This window comes from Gobio gobio (genome assembly GCF_949357685.1).
Source record: "Gobio gobio genome assembly, chromosome: 20".
NCBI lineage: Eukaryota > Metazoa > Chordata > Actinopteri > Cypriniformes > Gobionidae > Gobio > Gobio gobio.
Window position 1 is genome coordinate 32,177,525 of NC_137113.1, and position 19,831 is coordinate 32,197,355.

Sequence of the window (19,831 nt, forward strand, 5' to 3'; positions counted from 1 at the left end):
GCACTATATTCTTTATAGTTATGGCTGTAAGGTCAGTGATGAGTGTAGATTGCATATTAATATAAAGTGTGTTTAGAAAAAACAACAGCGAAGAGTTCACTGATTACATTAAATCCACAATAGTGTTAGACAATAGAGAGTAGAGAAGTTAATTTGTGCATAATTTACATATACTGTACCTTAGTATTTGGTGTTGATTTGATTTTAATAATTAGCCGTCTTAATTGTTTAGATTAAGAATGTATTAATTAATTGATTTCATTAAAGCATCTCACATTAACATTTCATATGGTGTACAAGCACACCTGCATTCACTCTCACTGGACACATAATTTTTTTTTTCTTTGCCTCTGTAATATACAAACATTGGTTGTAGTTTTTGCTGTGCTAGCTGATGTGTGTCTATGGTCTCATAGTCTGTCTGTCTCTCTTCAGGAGTGTCTGATACATCTAACTACCCTCTCAGTCCCCGTATTGTTTTGTTTGGTACGTAGTTTTCTGTCTGTCTGTTTGTCCTCCTATTGATGTGTATGCACATTCACAGCAATTTGCTTTGCATGTTTTGTTATTTCAACACTATAAATCACTATAGAACAAGCATGGTACAAAAACTTTCAAGCAGGCTATATGACTTTTCCGTATGCATGAAAGACATGGATGACCCACTGCTCTTGACTTGCCCTTCCATTTCCAGAATATTTAGAATTTAGTCTGACTTATGCATTTCATGACATTTTAAAAGACAAATTATTGTTTTAGTCTGACTAAAATCTAAGTTTTAAAGTGTATGTAAAAATGTGTGCTGTAAATACAGCCAAAGTCATTTACTCATAACACCCTGTTGTAGATGTAACTCTGTAATTATCGATTCTGTACATTGTTTTTCCTTTTGTTTGCTTTCACTGTTTTTAGAATTTAAGTCAAGTTCAACAACACAACCTCCTTTCTTGCTTAATTACAGATTAATTACAGAAAAATGTGTAATTAATTAATTTGGGCAGGTTGGACATTGTATGCCTGACTTACAACAGCTTCCTGTTTCATGGCGAAACATCAGACTTTGTCAGCCCGCCTCGGACACACCTTTCAGCGAAAACTCAAGATCTGTGCAATTTAACATAGGCTTTAAGATTAAACCGACCAAATATGATGTTGTTCTGGTTAAATCTCAATGAGGAGTTAATCACAGTGTAAAACATGACATTTCCTGTTGACCGCAGGTGGCAATATGACTGTAACTGAATATTGGTTTGTAGATGTTAATTACAGATTAATTACAGAAAAATGTGTGATTAATTAGTATTTTTTTTTTATTGACTAATTCATCGCACATTTTATGTAATTAATCGTGGTAAATCGCACCTAACATGAATGTTTTTAAATTTATTTTTATATTATAATAATTTTACATTTAATTTCCAAATTAATGTAGAAAGAACATAAAGATAGTAGTCTATATTTTAAATATTTGTTTAATGGCATCTTTTTATGAAAAAAGGCCAGTATCATCGATACCACTACTGCTACAGATTATAGATTTTTCTCAATTTGAGCCATTCATTATAGGCATTCAGCATTACAGTATAATGAAGAGCTATCAATTTTAACATTAAGTGAACTTAAAACAATCTTCACATAAACCCACTGTAATAAATGTTACATTTACCTGTGCTCTTCAGGGCTTATTTTTTTCTATTGGCCCAGTCAAACCTGTCAAAACTGTCAAAATGCACAAAAATGTTTTTGTTTTAGTTGTTTTTGACCCATGTAACTTTGTAAACAGTGCTTTAAAATTTTCGGGTAGGTCTAACAGGTAGGATGTATACAGAAATTGAATAAAGTTATCAAGCACTTCACAATCTTCACTAAATAAATTATAAATTAAATATTAAAGCTGCAAGCAGCGATGAAAGGGCCCACCCAGTGGCTTTAGGAAAACAGAGCTCAGTAAATAATATGCATTTAAGTATATAAAAATAGGAGGTCTACTTCTGTCATTTGTATTTGTCACCCTTCCTGCTACCAGCTGGTGGTGCTATGACTATAACTACATTTTGGCATGTAGATGTCTTCAGGCCAGGGCACTTGTCAAACATGTGAAGTTTGAGGCAGATTGGACATTGTATGCTTGAGTTACAACAACTTCCTGTTTCATGACAATAAGAGCATGCTTTATCACTCAGCAAAGTGTTGCTAGCATGTTTTAGAATGTTTCTAGCATGATTAGTACTCAATTGCATATTTTAGTATGTTGCTATAGTGCATCACATTGTTAAACACGTCACTTCCTGTTGGCAGTGGGTGGCGCTATTACTACAACTGAATATTGTCATGTAGATGTCTTCAGGCCAGGACTCTTCTCAAACATGTGAAGTCTGGGGCAGATCGGACATTTTATGCCTGAGCTATAACAACTTCCTGTTTTGTGGCGTAAATCGCATACATTAGCACTAAGTGTTGCATGATTTAACGTGTTTCTAGCATGTTTGGTATATCATGGTATATTTAAATGTGTTTCAGGGAGTGAATTACAGAGTAAAGCATGCCATTTCCTGTTGCCAACAGGTGGCGCTATGAATATTGGCATGTGTCTCTTTAGGCCAGGACTCTAACAAAACATGTGAAGTTTGGGGCAGGTTGGACATTGTATGCCTGACTTACAATGGCTTCCTGTTTCATGGCGAAACATCAGACTTTGTCAGGCCGCCACGGACACACCTTTCAGCGAAAACTCAAGATCTGTGCAATTTAACATCGCTAAGACCTTAAGATTAGACTGACCAAATATGATGTTGTTCTGGTTAAATCTCAATGAGGAGTTAATCACAGTGTAAAACATGACATTTCCTGTTGACCGCAGGTGGCGCTATGACTGTAACTAAATATTGGCAGGTAGATGTCTTCAGGCCTGGACTCATAACTTACATGTGAAGTTTGGTGCAGATCGGACATTGTATGCCTGAGTTACAACAACTTCCTTTTTCATGGTGAAACATCGAACTTTGTCAGGCTGCCATGGAAAAACCCTTCAGGGAAAACTCAAGATCTTCGCAATTTAACGTTGCAAAGGCCTTTAGATTAGACTGGGTAAACCCAGCCGGATCTGCCGGCGATTTGATTCCACCCTGCAGCTCAGGCTGGAAACTTGTATATATTTCTATCTTGCTTCTGTTACAAATTTGCGGGGACCAATCACAAACCAGCTTATCCACCTGGCACGCTATTAGCGGGTTTAACACAATGACGGATAGAGAAGCAATGGATCGTTGGTCTGATTGGTTGAAGGACTATCCAATTTTGTACTGAGTCATTTGAACTATGCCCGTTGATCACACCTCTTGTGCTGTAGAAAATACAGAGCAGACTCCCCAGACCAATGTTCAATCTTTTAAGATAGCCAGACAACCTTTAGATTAGACTGACCAAATGATGTTGATCTGATAAAATCTCTTGGAGTTAATTAAAGGAGACATATTATATAAGATGTTAAGTAAGTCTCTGATGTCTCTGAGTGTGTATGTGAAGTTTTAGCTCAAAATACTCATCTTATAGATCATGTTATATAGCCTGTTAAAATTGCCACTTGTTCTTTCAAAAAGGGGGCGGAGCTTCAATAGCTTGTGCAACAACAACAGAACGTGTCAGAAACTAACGGTGTTCAGTTCGAACCGGACTCGGACAATAATGCCTACGGAGCCAGAGAATATATGCTGCATAGAGATAGGTATAGTTTAGTTTAATTCCGGTTTTAACATATGTTGTCATCTTGCTTTTATCCACTATTAGTAGTTCTACCAGAAAGACTCGGGAGATAGAATGATGAATGAAGCATACATTTATTGACAGCCCAGCAAGCATAATAAGTTTTGGCATAGGCCCCGTCCATAGTTTATAATCCGAGGGTAGCGGATCAGCATATTCCTGCCTGAAGATGAAGGCAGGGGCGCAGCCGACCCCCCCCTTGAGGTATGGACGGAACCATCCTGGTGGTGGTGGGGAGGGTGGAGGTTGTTGTCGCATCGGCATCTGCGAACTCAAACATGTGTAAGTACGACCTTTATACAGAAATTATGAAGACGTGATTGGATAGAGATGAAGTTAATAAGTGACGAAGTGATTAAGTCTTCCTGGCAGAACTTAAGCTGAAGCTTCCATTTCTACCAGAAAGACTCGGGAGATAGAATGATGAATGAAGCATACATTTATTGACAGCCCAGCAAGCATAATAAGTTTTGGCATAGGCCCCGTCCATAGTTTATAATCCGAGGGTAGCGGATCAGCATATTCCTGCCTGAAGATGAAGGCAGGGGCGCAGCCGACCCCCAAAAGTAGGTGGATTGTAGATCCACCGGACGGGGCCAGCCTTCCCCCAAAATGGTAGATGAAAAGAATACACACCGGACGTGAATCCTGAGGTTCCTGAAATATAGAAAAATGACGGTTAGGTACTATGACGGTTTAAATTGTATTTATTTATTTATTTATTTTTATTTTTTTTGCGCTACTGGTTTAGCCTTACATAGCCAGATGTAGACAGGCCTCAATAGACCGAACAGATATAGCCACGTAGGCCGGACGTAGACGGCCTCGATAGGCCGACAGATAAGGCCATGTTAGGCCAGACATAGACAGGCCTCGATAGACCAATAGATAAGGCCACGTTAGGCCAGACCTAGACAGGCCTCGATAGACCAACAGATAAGGCCACGTTAGGCCAGACATAGACAGGCCTCGATAGACCAACAGATAAGGCCACGTTAGGCCAGACATAGACCGGCCTCGATAGACCAACAGATAAGGCCACGTTAGGCCAGACCTAGACAGGCCTCGATAGACCAACAGATATAGCCACGTTAGGCCAGACATAGACCGACAGATAAGGCCACGTTAGGCCAGACATAGACAGGCCTCGATAGACCAACAGATAAGGCCACGTTAGGCCAGACATAGACAGCCTCGATAGACCGACAGATATAGCCACGTTAGGCCAGACATAGACCGACAGATAAGGCCACGTTAGGCCAGACATAGACAGGCCTCGATAGACCAAAAGATATGGCCACGTTAGGCCAGACATAGACAGGCCTCGATAGACCAACAGATATGGCCACGTTAGGCCAGACACAGACAGGCCTCGATAGACCAACAGATAAGGCCACGTTAGGCCAGACACAGACAGGCCTTGATAGACAGAGAGATATGGCCACGTTAGGCCAGGCATAGACAGGCCTCGATAGACCGACAGATATAGGTGCATTAGGCCAACCTAGACGGCCTCTTTTTTTTTTTTGAGAGAGACGAGGTCACACAAGGCCATTACCGCCAGTAAACCACCACCAGTAATTGCATAAAATTTAACTGATTTTTACTGAAGAGCTTGCTGAGCTTCGAGAATGGTTTTTGAATCGGGTCTGATGTATGATTCAAAAGCTGAGGAAGACTATCTGCCCATGATCTTAATGATGTAGAGATTCCTCGTTCAGCAGCTGTTGTAGCTGCCCCGTTTCTGAAAGAATGGCCGGTATAGAGAGATGGGGATAGACTGCAGCTTTTGATAACAGTGGTTAAGTGAGTTCTGAAACAAGCCTTGGAAAGGGTTGCTCTGTTAGGTAAATATAAATAGCGGTGCGTATTTGGAAGTTCTAGGCCGGATTTTAAGAAATGTAACCATAGCTGTAAAGGGATATAAATTATTCTTCATCTTAGAATTGTTAATGTGATACCAGAACCTATAGAGTCATTCTAAAATGCTTAAGGAAAAGAGTAAAGAAATTGAGTGAGAAGTGAAGATCGGAATGGGAAAGACGAGAGTAGGATCAAGCTGATTAGTTTCCAAGTGAATTTCCCTGGACACATGAAGCCGAAAGGGGCTGATAAACACAGCTTCTAGCAGAATATCGGTGCAAGTGGAAGAGCGACCTTTACGATTTAAAGGTCCTGTTCTTCGTGATCCCATTTTTCAAACTTTAGTTAGTGTGTAATGTTGCTGTTAGAGCATAAATAATACCTGTAAAATTATAAAGCTCAAAGTTCAATGCCAAGCGAGATATTTTATTTGACAGAAGTTCCCTTTCAAAGCCTACAGCGAAAGGCCGGTTTGGACTACATCCATGTACATCCTGCTTTAATTACGTCAGTAGAACAGTTTGTCGACTAACCTCCGCCCACAAGAATACGCGAAAAAAGGGGGCGTGGTCTTGTTGCTCCCTCGTGGAGAAGAGGAAGTGTTGCGTTCGGTTCGGTTCGGTTCGGTTCGGTTCGGTTCGGTTGCGTTTGTCGCCATGTCGTTCAGACGCTGTTATTTTCATCCCGGAGTCAAATCACCTTTGTTTGGCCTTCAGGGGCTGTAGTTTGAGCGCGTTCATCTCCCCGTTATGGTAAGAGGCGTGACCTTTCCGGGCAACGTGAGCTAAGCTGCTGTCGAATCACAACACGGGAACCACTGGCACAATCAGAACTCGTTACGCATTTCTGAAGGAGGGACTTCATAGACGAGGAAATTCTCAGCCGTTTTGAGGACAGTGAAAACAGCAGTATGCAGATAAGTAAATTGTGTGAAAAAAAGGTTTTTTTTTTGTTGTTTTTTTTTTAACACATGAAACATGAACACATGTTATATTGCACACTGTAGACACAATCAAAGCTTAAAAAAAACACGAAAAATGGGACCTTTAAGTGTTAGGAGTTCAATTAAAAGCTTTGAACATACCTGATGCTTGTTAAGGTAATCTTAATAGGTAATCTTAGATTTACCTTTGGAATTATGGGAGCCTGATGGTATGGGATGCCTGATGGTTTGAGCATTGCTGAAGTAAACCATCTTGACTATCATGGAATCCCACATTCAGATGCTTCTTGATATGGGAGACCTTGATAGAGGATACCAACTCCACACATTGAACTATGTTCGTAGCAACACCAATCTAACCACTTGGCGTAGCTCCCGCTCACAGCTTGATAGAACACCATCTAACCGTCAAACCTGCTGACAGAACCCCCAAAAGAAAATAACCAGAACAGCATGACAAATACATAACATGCGCATGTGATGCCCTTGCAGAAGATAAGAATCTTTTAAATGATAAAGCTTTACTAGCTAATAAACCATAGCTAGCTATATAGAACTCGGCACAGCTACCAAACCCATGACAAAAGATCAATGTGAGATTCATCGTTGGATACCTGAGCCAGGATAATACTGTGTGAATTTGGCAGTATAAGACAAATATCGCAATTCTAAAATCCTTTGACCCTGGAATAAAATCTGATGTCTTTAATAGTTAGTTTGACATGCTCACCGACGCCATGATACATTTTGGCCTGAATAATTCCACTAGTTGAATGGGTTGATGTAAAACTCCGGACAAGTTCTTGTGTGTCTGATTATCGTACAGCCTGCCATTAATGCACTGAGATCCCACAGTATGACATGAGGATCTCATTTGCACGGTCTGAAAAGCAACGAATCACAAAGACAATAGCCACGCAGTGTGTGCCAGCTTTAGTAAAGAGAAAAATCTTACTGTGAGAGAGGAGAGCCTTATCATTTACGGTGTGGCCAGAAATCGATAAGCATGTGCAGACTGTGTCAAATAGTCATCGCTATATTCACTTCCCTGCATAGTGTTAGTCTTAAAAACGGGCATATGTTGGCATTTACGATGCGTTTTGCAGTGTTGAGCATAGCCAATTCGCAGACATTTGATGCAATGACCAATGGAGGAGTTTACATAACAGAATACACGATCAAGATCGAGTGGTTCAGCGCTTGTTCTGGCTAATCAGCCTGCTAATGAATACAATCAACCATGAAGTGAGAACACGCAATAGATTCATAGTGCAGTGTAGGAAGACTAGAGTTTTCGCTACAGTGAAAGAATTTGCTGAACTGAAGCATTCAATAGTTTTAAGTGTTTAAAAGGGAGCGCACTCTGCTCACTGGACATAAAAGAATTGGATATTTGTGTTCCCCTGCTGCGATTTCAGTAGCTATACAGAATGCAATCTTTATGTAACTGAATTTATGTACATCCAATTTGTGCTGCTGTCGAACGACAAGTCGAACCTTGTTATGAATGCAACCTTTAATATGCCCGAATATGCTGCTGTGAGTATGAGCGAGAGTGCACATTTCTGTTTTATTCATGATCGTAGCCATACGTCCTAGCACGAAACCAAGGGAGAACAGAACACGATATCCTAAAGTTCCTAAAATTGATGGAGGCATCTGATATCACAGTAGCTGAAACGCTATGGAGTCAAATTAACGTGATGTACGAGAAGACAAAAGCACAACATGCTATAGGTTTTTTATTTTATTTTATTATTTTATTATTTTTTTTATTTTTATTTTTTTATTATTTAGATAGCAATATGCAACGACAGCCTTTATAGGAGCACAAGACGTTCTTCCTCCTAAGGAGAGAAGCCATATCAGATCGCAAAAGGAAGTTAATCCAACATACCCAGTAAATGAGCAAAACATGTACGCTGCTGGATGACAGCCCCAGACACTTTGTAGCTTGAAACTGTTAGTTAGTTCCGATTATACATATATGTGACAACTTGCAGCCTTTGCAAGGAAGCTGAATCTAGCAGCATTTAATGTGTACAGATCAATGCACTGATGCCAGTGCAGTGCTTAAAACTACTCTAAGCATATTAATTAAATTCACCTCGAGCGATCTCATAACGCTGTGCCAATTCGCGATTACTTTACTCAGTTAATCATGGAGCCCGATTGGGTGCATGTTGCTTTAAAACTCTTGTTTGAGGTTCCATTGCGTTCGTGGGAGATAGGCTAACATGCTGTGCCATCTGTTCTGTTTCAGCTTATCTAAAAAAAGCTATCATTAACGGTAACCAGTGTAGTGCGTATAATTTACGAGGCACTATGGAAAGTTACTACACGAGCGACGACGAGCGATACGTTGCACAAGCAGGTGCGCGTCTGATGCATGTGTCTGCTAAACATGCTTAGTTGCGACCAAATTGAAAGAATAAATACTACACCCAATCGGCATCGGAATGCAAAATCATATATCACTGTGATGAATGCTGATGTAGTGATGATGCCAGATGACGATAAAGATCACAGCCGTGTCTTTTGATAACATGCCCAGATTGTCCTCCATGAAAGTGATTGTTCTGAATCAGAACGCGCAATTTTGCTCTCTTTAGTGAAGGCACTCGTGTCTGTTGCCGCGACAGCCAAGTGAACAGAATGATAGGCTGACATGGACTTAGAATGCCACTGTATGCACATTATTAACTTAATTAATTAAATAATAGAACCAGCGATCGACCGCTACGGAACATCCGGCTCGTCATCTGTTGTCGCATCGGCATCTGCGAACTCAAACATGTGTAAGTACGACCTTTATACAGAAAATATGAAGACGTGATTGGATAGAGATGAAGTTAATAAGTGACGAAGTGATTAAGTCTTCCTGGCAGAACTTAAGCTGAAGCTTCCATAAGCATGTTGTAGTGGAACCTGTCTGAATGATGGCCAAAACTTTACTGATGAATTCTATAAAGTTTATTGTTCATCACACAAAAGATGAAGCGTCTGTTTCACTCCAGATACACAGTGAATTACACAAAAACACTCATTACAACTAACAGTAAACAAATATATACAGACCTCTAACTTCCTGTTGGGTTTTCAGATTTTGCTCCCAGGGACTTTTTTAGGTATTGGGCTGTTACATGTGTCTAGCGAATTTCATACTTGTATGTGAAACATAGCGTGAGCGGAGCTTAATTAAAATTTTGTAGGTGGTGCTATTGAGCCATTTTCACCTAATTCTGAAACCCATATCAGACGTAAATTTTCATCACTTCTAACGTGTGTGCAAAGTTTCATGAGTTTTCGAGCATGCCCTCTACGCACACCTTGGCAATAGAATCGCTATTGGCTAGTACATTTTTTAGTTTACTCGCCAGACTGATATACTATTTTATTTATATTAGTGCTGTATGTATTGTATTGTGCTGTATTCATGTATGTATGAATGCATATTTTATATTTTAATTGAACTTAAGACTGGTGGTAGTGCTTAAGATATTGTTGGTCATTCAGTTTTTTTGTAAAAAATTATAATAGTAATAGATCATATTAATGATTAATAAGATAATAATACTATTAATAATTCGGCAAAGCGACGGCGAGTTGTGTGCCTTCACACTAGAGTTAAGGTACGTCAAATACAGGTACACACGCATCCATTGAGCTGAACTCGAATAGACAGATCGCTTGACGGAGAGCGAAACTCTGTTTCTCTGAGTGTTCAGGGAGTGAAAATGTATCCATTCTAAACTTATTCTTAGCCTCTTACACACACATAGCCTGGCTCCACCCTCCTATGTACTTCTGCTCCGTCTGGGATTGCGGTATATTCTTAGGTTTTCTCCGAACACATTTTTACCGGTCCAATCAGCGAACATAGGGAATGGCTGAGAACGATGACGTTGATGTCTACGCTAGTTTGAGTTGTGGTTCAGTAATGGTGGTGGAGAAAGATGCAAGCGAAACCATTCATTCCGTTGTGGCACCGCTGCCGAATATCCAGAAGTTAAAGCCGGAGCAAGAAAAATCTTTGCTGAGTTTTGTTGGTAGCCATGATGTTGTGGCCCTCCTCCCCACAGGATTCGGGAAAAGTTTGATTTTCCAGCTCGCTCCGTTAGTGGTGAAGGAGTTGGCTGAAGCCCTATTCGGACGGTGATTGTTTCTGGTGGGGTCGTAAGGTATTGTCATCATTTACATTTATTATTTGGTGATTTTATTGTCGTCTGTCTCCCACCACCCGCGTAAAAATCCCCGGCCGAATTACCTACTGCTTTTAACAAACACCAAGGTTGTGTTGTCATTTAAATGCTGTCCAAATCCACATCTCTGAGATTTCAAGAATATATCACTTCAAAATTCACTGTTTATATCCTTTTTGACCACTGCAGAGCGCCGTGCTTCGCTGTAATTTGGATGCATTTCTAGACTTGTATTTTTTTAAATGCTGGCAAGTATTTACAAGAGCAATATATTTCATCACGCTCAAAAAATAAAAAGAAGAAAAGCACATAAACATTTGAATTGGGCCGTTATTTACGGCAGCATTTATTGTTATCATACCAAGCATATGATATTTTATTTACAGCATACATACAATCATGTTATTTGACCACGTGAGCAGCATGTTCCCGATCACAAAACTCCCCTCCACCATGAATAAATCACAATCCGAATGCACGAGTTTTAGGTTTTATCACTGAGGTGGCGTGCACATTTATTTTTATGGATTTCCATGTGAGAAACAAAGGCGAACCCCACATGACACACGTCACGACCAAACGTTAGCGATTGGTTATGGCAGATCCTGAGTGGCTCTTGGCAGATTCAATAGTTTTAAACTTCAACAGAGTTCCCGCCTTCAAGGAAGTAATTGCTTGGCAATGGAGAGTGGCCAGACTCTCTGTACAAATAAAATGTACGAGAGTCTGGTAAGACCAGGCTAACACACACACACACACACACTGGCGAGTAAAATCTAAGCATTTATTTAGCAATGGCTAATGATAGATATTATTTAGTTACCCAGAGGGAAGATTTACTCGCATATGCAAGTGATTTACTTGCATCGTAGTGGGTTGTTAGGCCCTCAAAAATGTGATTCATTTCGAAGAAGAAGAAAAATAGACCAAGCTATTCCAATAGGGTCCTCACACCATCGGTGCTCAGGCCCTAATAAATGAATCCTTATTAAAGCTACACATGTTATTCTGTCAAGAGCAGTGTCACCAGTATGTTCTATTAGTTTCACTATCATGGACTTTTAGTTTTTCATGTTCATCATGTGTTCCTTTGTTCAGTTTCCTGCTCCTCGTTATAAGTTCATATGTGTCAGCTGTGTGGATAAAGAGTGGATATATCTGAAAACGACACCCTTGCGTTTTCGTGTGTACAGCCAATCCGTATATTTTGTGAAACGGTGATGTCATCACACCATGTCCCGCACTGGAAAGACTAGAAAGGGATACAACTACGGGCACTGAGCATGCGCACATCAATATTGCGTCATTTAATTACTGCATTTGCATTATTGTAAGGGTAGGTTTAGGGTTGGGGCAGGTGTAGGCGTTAATAAAACACAATCTGGTAAGTAGCAAATGTATTTATTGTTATTTTATTGTGAGATTTTGCCTTCCTACCATTGCTGTACCCCTTCTAGCCACAACTCTTCTCCTCCATTTTTAGAGTATTTCTGTGGTAGAATTACAGCGCCACATACTGGCCTGGCATGTATACTACATCTTTTTGAGTCGGTTTCAGTGCTCTCGTGTATACGCAGATATTTCTTGAAACGAGGAAAAAAAAAAGATTGGATAGGCAAAGCTCTGGCTTCGTGTGGACGGGGCCTAAGTCCGATCACCGTTATGATTAGTTGTGCTAAGCGTTTAGTTTACCTGTCTGCCTGTTACCTTAGATTAAACTCCGTTTTGAACCTTATTCATCTATCTTTGTCTGTCTACCTGCGAGCACACAGTGACAAGCAGTGAGTGATTTTCTAATTGTCTTTTGTCTTTGATGACAGCAGTGGGTTTAGTAGGCTGCTGTCACTTTTAGACCTGCCGTATATGACGCGGTAAAGATACAGACTTAATTTAACTCATTTAACTGTCCTTGCGATGATACTGGGCATAATTTGGCATAATTTTGTGTTTTTGTCCATTCAAGCGCTGTTTGAAATGGCTTTCTGTGCACATGAATCATGTGTATGTCCCACAGACAGACACTGTATATTAAAGCACTGTTTTGAAATAACCTGTCCCTCCTATCGCAAAAGCAAAAATTCACTCTGCAATGTTTCCACAATCTTATTACAGTTTTGTTTTACAATCGCTAGGACACATTTCTCAATACTTAGGTCAATACAATGCAAAACTCTTTACACAGTTCTTCAAACCAACTTTCATCTTGGCACAGCAGTTAATTTCACATTCAAAATGCACTAAAACTACCAAAACACTGTCAAATCAAGTAATTCGTCCATTACACTAGCAAAGGTTTTTAACCAACAAACACTTTATCAATCATAAAACATAGACCTATAAAAACACAACAATCAGGTAACATTATACAATGTATTCTTTTGTAAAATTTCTTTACAATACTGACACTCTTTACTGCTTATAATTCACTGCAGTATGTTACATGGTCCATGTTTACATTACAGTACAAAAGTATTCCTAAGTTTCCCCTTTTGAATGGATGGTAATGAAATTGAAAGACTAACACTTGTGTATGTGTTCAGTGTTATTTAATTGCTTTGTTACTTGTTAGTATCAGAGTATATTTAATTACAATATTACTGTAGAAATGTAGCAATTTTCTGTCTTATTCAGTTTTGTATTATGTTATTGTTATAGGGCTGCACGATTTTGAGAAAAAACCTAATTGCGGTTTTTCTGACAAATATTGCGATTGCGGTGCGATTTTCGTGCATAAAAGTGCATAAAACCTAAAATTATGAATAAAATATGTTGTTACTTTTACGACACAGAGGGTTAAATAAACTACATACATAGTGATTGAGGTAATGAGATTTTTTGATGCTTCGTGATTATTAAATACCTGAACCTAAACACCAAAGAATAAGACGACATAATGGAAATTAACTTAACCACTTGGTCATTTATTTTGTTTTTAAATTTAACAATCTTAAACACTGAAAAATAGAAAATGAATTCTTATTAGATTTACAATTAGAAAAACAAAATAATTCTGTAGTCCACTTCCATTTACTGAACATGAAACTGTTATATTGCAGACATTTTAAAATAAATGACAATAACAATTAAAAACAACACCTTATCCAGCCTTCTGCAAGATAAGAAAGTGCAAAATCAGAAACTGTGTCAGAGTGCTACATTAAAGGTTTTTTACTATAAATATTATAATATATATATATACTATATACTATACTATATTTTTAAGATGCTGGTATAGATTGGTAGTGTTTCCTCTGGATCTGGCCACGGCACGTCAACATATTTTACATTTAGCACTCTTTTGCTCCACGTCGTTCTTCGCAAATCCAAAATAAGTCCAAACAGCTGAAGTACCACCCTTCTTGTTAACCAAGTGCTCCGCTTCCTCTCCCGTCACCGAAGAAGTGCCTTCGGCCATTTCTGCGCAGTTACAAGCTTTTTCTATTGGCACAATTCGAGGTACACGACACGTTGTGTGTTAGCTGCTTTGCTGCTGACAGAAAGCCGCACGCCGCGCCCGGTGCATTGCATCATACAACCTTGTGTCCATTGCTATTTCTAATTGGCCAGCAAGCCAGGAACGCGAGATTCGACCATTTTGATTGGCTAATAGGTTTGTCACTCAAATATCAGAGGCGGGGGAAAAAACCTCAGACTCCTGAGGTTAGGTTATTGCGGGAGTTAAAACCTCAATATCGATGCGATAAAGGTTAATCGTGCAGCCCTATATTGTTTTTAACTTAAGTTAAACAGTTTTGAAAACAGTGTGTAAGCATGTGCAAATTGGCCTGTAGGTACAGTACACAGAGTTTTGGCGGTTGTTGTGTCGAAGTGAGAAAATAATTCAAGTAATTTGAAAGAAGTCGTCATTGTGTGAACAGTTTAAAAGAAAAGTGACCTAAGTATTGAGAAACGTTTCCTAGCGATTGTAAAAAACTGTAAGTTGCAAGCCCAGCAACACAGCCAGTTTCTCCAAACATGCGAAAGTTAAGACAAAGAACTGAATTGTAATGATAATTCTTATACCTAATATACTGTAATAGAAAGTGTGTAAGCTGTAAGAATGTGGTTATACTTTATTTGGTAACCCTTTATTTTACAGTGTCATTGTTACATACACTATATTGCCAAAAGTTTTGGGACTCCTGCTTTTACATGAACATGAACTTTAAAGGGTAACTAAACCAACTTTTTTTAGTTAATGATCTGTAATACTGGGGCTTTATTAATGCTGTTCATTGATTCGAGTAAATGTTTTGACATTTGAGTATAAAATGTTTTAATTCTATAAAATATGGTGTAAAACCGCCAAAGTGCTGCCCTCTTAAGGTTGAACGGTGGCTACTGCAGTTGAATTTTCCTATTGGACGTTGTGGTACATCGTGACGTAGGATGGCACGAGCTCACCACGCCCTCAGAAATGTTTCCCCCAATCACATGATGAGAACGGCTTCACTCCAGTATGAACTGTCATATTACACGAAGTTGAAACATTATGAATGAAACTCACTTGACACTTGCTTTAACATTGTATTGAAGAAAATACGGTTAAATAATGTAGTTGCCAGTACACGTCAGGCTTTTCTTGCGATATTATTGCCGCCCGTCATATGTACAGATAATTTTCATACACGAGACGCGCTTTCAAACCCTGACACGCAAGTGGTTGCCGCGGACGCGGTTACGAACAACAGTACTGTAACGTGCTGGCGTATATAGTCTAACTTATTTGAGGAAATCTGTTTATAATAGGCTTTTAGGTCTGAACTTATTGGTCCTGCGCTGCTGCGCTGATTCAGTGAATTTGAATGAAAATACATTGTATGTATATCAGATATCTGATCTATTTTTAGTGGCATTCAGTGTAAAAGGATTTGACTGTTCATAGATTAGGTCAGTTCTCTTGCGCTGCTGCTTCACTAGCATCGTCGGCATCGGGAGTTAACGCAGTTTGAGCAGCAGCTCGCATTGATAAGGCTCTGGGTCTGTGTCTACAGACAATTCACCCTCCTCCAATTCAGGTGAAGGTAGGAGAAATGACCGCTCTGTTGCAAAGCTGGCGTCACTCCAGTCATTCTCCATCTCTGCGACTCGCGAGTCTGACAGCTATCAATCAACCCGTCACTGCGGGTCTCAGGTGCACGCCTTCCGCTCAGCCCCGCCCTCGGTTCGTCCCCTCTGTCTCCGCTGGGCTCTGCCCACTTTTCCAGCATTTTTCAAAATTTGCCAGTGGGTGGAGTTAAGCTCTGAGCAGGGGTTTAGTTACCCTTTAATGACATCCCATTATTAATCCATAGGGTTTAATATCGAGTTGGCCCACCCTTTGCAACTATTACAGTTTCAACTCTTCTGGGAAGGCTTTCCACAAGGTTTAGGAGTGTGTTTATTAGGGATGCACCAGTTTTTTTTTTCTGCCGATATTTCTGGAAGTGCGCCCGCGTGCACATACGCCTATATTGCAATCTTTCACGAACATGTCACTTGTGTGGAAGTATTTTGAAATATGCGAGCAGGACGTGAAGATTGCAATCTGCAATGTCTGCAAAGGACGAGTTAATCGTGGAGGAACAACACCGAAGACACTTGGTACAGCAAACTTGATCAGATATTTGAAAGTTCATCACCTTAAAGAACACCTAAAAGTATCAAAAATCTGTTGATAATATAAAACAGCCAAAACCTTCATCCTTCACTCAACCATTGGTAAAATCCATAATTTAAAAAAAACAGAATTGCAGTAGAGATAGTCCAAAAGCACAAGCCATTACAAAGAAAGTAATGAAATTTATTGTACACACAAATAAGAGTCGCTTTGTCGCTTCAAATAAGAGCCAAAATGCTTCCTTTTGTAAAGAAGGAACATGCATGCACTTTTGAAATGAAATACTATCAGTTCTGTATAGGATGATCTTTTTTATTTTACCTTAAAATTACATTGACTTAATTTGATTTAAAAAGCACCAACTTTTCTTAGCCCCCCCCCCCCCCCCCCCCCCGGAATTAAACATTTGATTTAACATTTTGGAACAATGTATTTATATACTTTGGTTTCATTTAATTTCACTGGTAAATACTTTTTTTTCCTTTACACTGAATTTAAAAACAAATGCTGTTGAATTGTTGAATGTGTGTTGATTGTGTTGTTTGGAATGCAGAATATGCAGTTGTTGCCTTTAATTTCACATAAATTCAACCCAATTTAATTTACCGTTAATTTCAGATTGCGGATTTGTTTTCATTGGCCAAAAGCCAATTTGGCCTGTTAAATACCAAATAAACATCTTGTTCATGTATACTTTCATTCTTTATTGTTTGTTGCTAAAAAAAAAAATCGGAATCGACAAGTTTTCTTGAAAAAAATCGGTAGCGGAATGGGCCATGTAAAATCATGATCGGTGAATCACTAGTGTTTATGGGAATTTTTGACCAATGGCCGAGAAGTGAATTTGAGAGGTCAGGCACTCATGTTGGACGAGAAGGTCTGGCTCGCAGTCTCCGATCTAATTCATCCCATAGGCGTTATATTGGGTTGATGTCAGGACTCTGCAGCAGGCCAGTCAAATTCATCCTCACCAAACTCACTCATCGATGTCTTTATGGACCTTGCTTTGTGCACTGGTGTGCAGTCATTTTGAAACAGGAAAGGGCCATCCCCAAAATGTTCCCACAAAGTTGGGAGCATGAAATTGTCCAAAATGTCTTGGTATGCTGAAGCATTAAGAGTTCCTTTCACTGGAACTAAGGGACCAAGCCCAACCCCTGAAAAACAACCTAACACCATAATCCCCCGTCCACCAAATTTTAAACTTGGCACAATGCAGTCAGGCAAGTACCGTTCTCCTGGTAACCACCAAACCCAGACCATCATCGTCTATCAGATTGCCAGACCGAGAAGCATGATTCAACACTCCAGAGAACACGTTTCCACTGCTCTAGATTCCATTGGCGGTGTGCTTCACACCACTGCATCCGACACTTTGCATTGCACTTGGTGATGTAAGGCTTGGATGCAGCTGCTCGGCCATGGAAACCCATTCCATGAAGCTCTCTACACACTGTTCTTGAGCTAATGTGAAGGCCACACAAAGTTTGGAGGTCTGAAGCTATTGACCCTGCAGAAAGTTGGCGACATCTGCGCAATGTGCGCCTCAGCATGCGCTGACCCCGCTCTGTGATTTTACGGGGCCTACCATTTCGTGGCTGAGTTGCTGTTATTCCCAATTGCTTCCACTTTGTTAGCCTGATGTCGTCATACTCAGATTCTAGTCAGAATATGAGTCTGATACTATTCCATTGGCCTGTGATTATAAGGTGTGTTTCAACCGAACCAGGAAAGAAAATGCTTCTGCACTCAATTGGATAGACCTACAACCAATCAGAGCAACGGAGTAAGTGACGAATGTTGAGTGATGCATAGTTGTCAACAGAACTCAACTGCACGCACGCTGGAAGAAGTAGAAGATGAGTGCAAACAATCTGTTTGATTGTTCAAGCCGCTGTTGTAAAAAGAATTAAAGACACACATATTACTTACCAACACGATCATCATTTTTGAGAGAAATAATAAATGTGAATGCATATACCAACAAGTTCTCTGTTTAGTAAACTAAATCAACCCAGGCACTTTTCGGTGACGTAGATGATGACGTTACTGTTGATCATTTGTCCATCATCGTATAAAACCCGCCCTGACAATTTGATTGGACGGATCAAGGCCAGACCAAACTTCCTGACTTCAAATGTTGTGGGCGGAGCTAAGTTCGGCTGTCATCCAGGCTACCACTTTGTTATAATACGACTAACAGTTGACCATGGAATATTTAGTAGTGTGGAAATTTCTCGAATGGACTTACTGCACAAGTGGCAACTTATCACGGTACCACGCTTGAATTCACTGAGCTCCTGAGAGCGACCCATTCTTTCACAAATGTTTGTAGAAGCAGTCTGCATGCATAGGTGCTTGATTTTATACAACAACTTAACAATGACACCCTAAAATAAAGTGTAACCCTTTATTTTAAGGTGTCCTTGTTACACTGTAACTATACATTTACAGAGTAATTAAGTACTGAGTAATATTAATTAACAGCATGTATAATTAGGGTAAGGGTTTGGTTTAGGGTTAGTTGCTTGTAATTATGCATAATATCAAGCGTATAGCGTCAGTTCTGTCAGGTCCATTAAGTAAAGAACACACATGACAATAAAAATGATTTAGAAATTTTATTGAATTGCAATCAGTTGATGAATTCTGAATTAAATTTGTTTTTTGGCGGTATGGCTCTGTTCAGGGAGTCCTCTGACCTTTCATGAGCACCATGAAATAGCAGAGAGTCAGAGGACAGCAGCAGCATTAGGGAACGCTCACACAGTTTAGGACTGGGAGAGCTTAACTATTCCCCCTATGAACAGAGCAGCAACGATGACATAAACAAATGCCACGTTATACACGACAGGAGGAGGTGGGGAGCTGGCGGGTTGTAAAGCAGCGAGCAGCAAGTAGTAAGAGCGAACTGGATCTGCTTTAAATAGGCGCCCTGCTTTTAGCGTAGCCATTAGCAGCGAGGGGAGTTGAAACAGCTGATGCAAATCAGCTGATGAGACATTGTTGTTACCAATAGCGTCAGCTGATCACGTCTACCTATAGGAATACAACGTTTATCACAGCATACATATAAAACAGGGATGTCTGTTATAGGCCTGCCGTAGCCAGGAATCGCAATGTAGGTGGGCCCACAGAAAATCGAGTGGGCCTAGCCTAAAATGCATCTGTTATCAAAATAGACCAACACAACTACACCTGCTTGAATACACCACCGTTTAATCAGAGAACACGCCTGTATGTCATCATAAGCAGTGTTAAGAACATAACGGTTAGAACAGCATTAACACAGTGCGCGGCCACACCACACCATAGCTGTCAACATTGAACATTGAAAATAAGGGAGATTTCCCGGAATCCATCCACAAAATAAGGGAATTTTTTTTTATACGATTCTTACCCACAAAAAAAAAGAGTCTAAAGAGTTTATAACTACACAATATATTTAGATTTTGGCCGTCA

The 19,831-nt window shown here is 39.8% G+C and overlaps 1 protein-coding gene across 6 annotated transcripts in view; it reads left to right on the plus strand.

Annotated features, from left to right (window-relative positions):
- The window catches only part of LOC307144180 (transforming growth factor beta-1-induced transcript 1 protein-like), a 195,775-nt gene that overhangs the window by 9,908 nt on the left and 166,036 nt on the right, over window positions 1-19,831 (plus strand). For 3 of the 6 annotated variants that reach the window (XM_079846273.1, XM_079846272.1, XM_079846276.1), the window contains exon 2: window positions 436-486. The exons of the other annotated variants lie outside the window; for them this stretch is intronic. In XM_079846273.1, coding sequence (XP_079702399.1) covers window positions 436-486 — 51 coding nt within the window. The remainder of the gene's footprint in view (window positions 1-435; window positions 487-19,831) is intronic. 6 annotated transcript variants of the gene reach the window in all.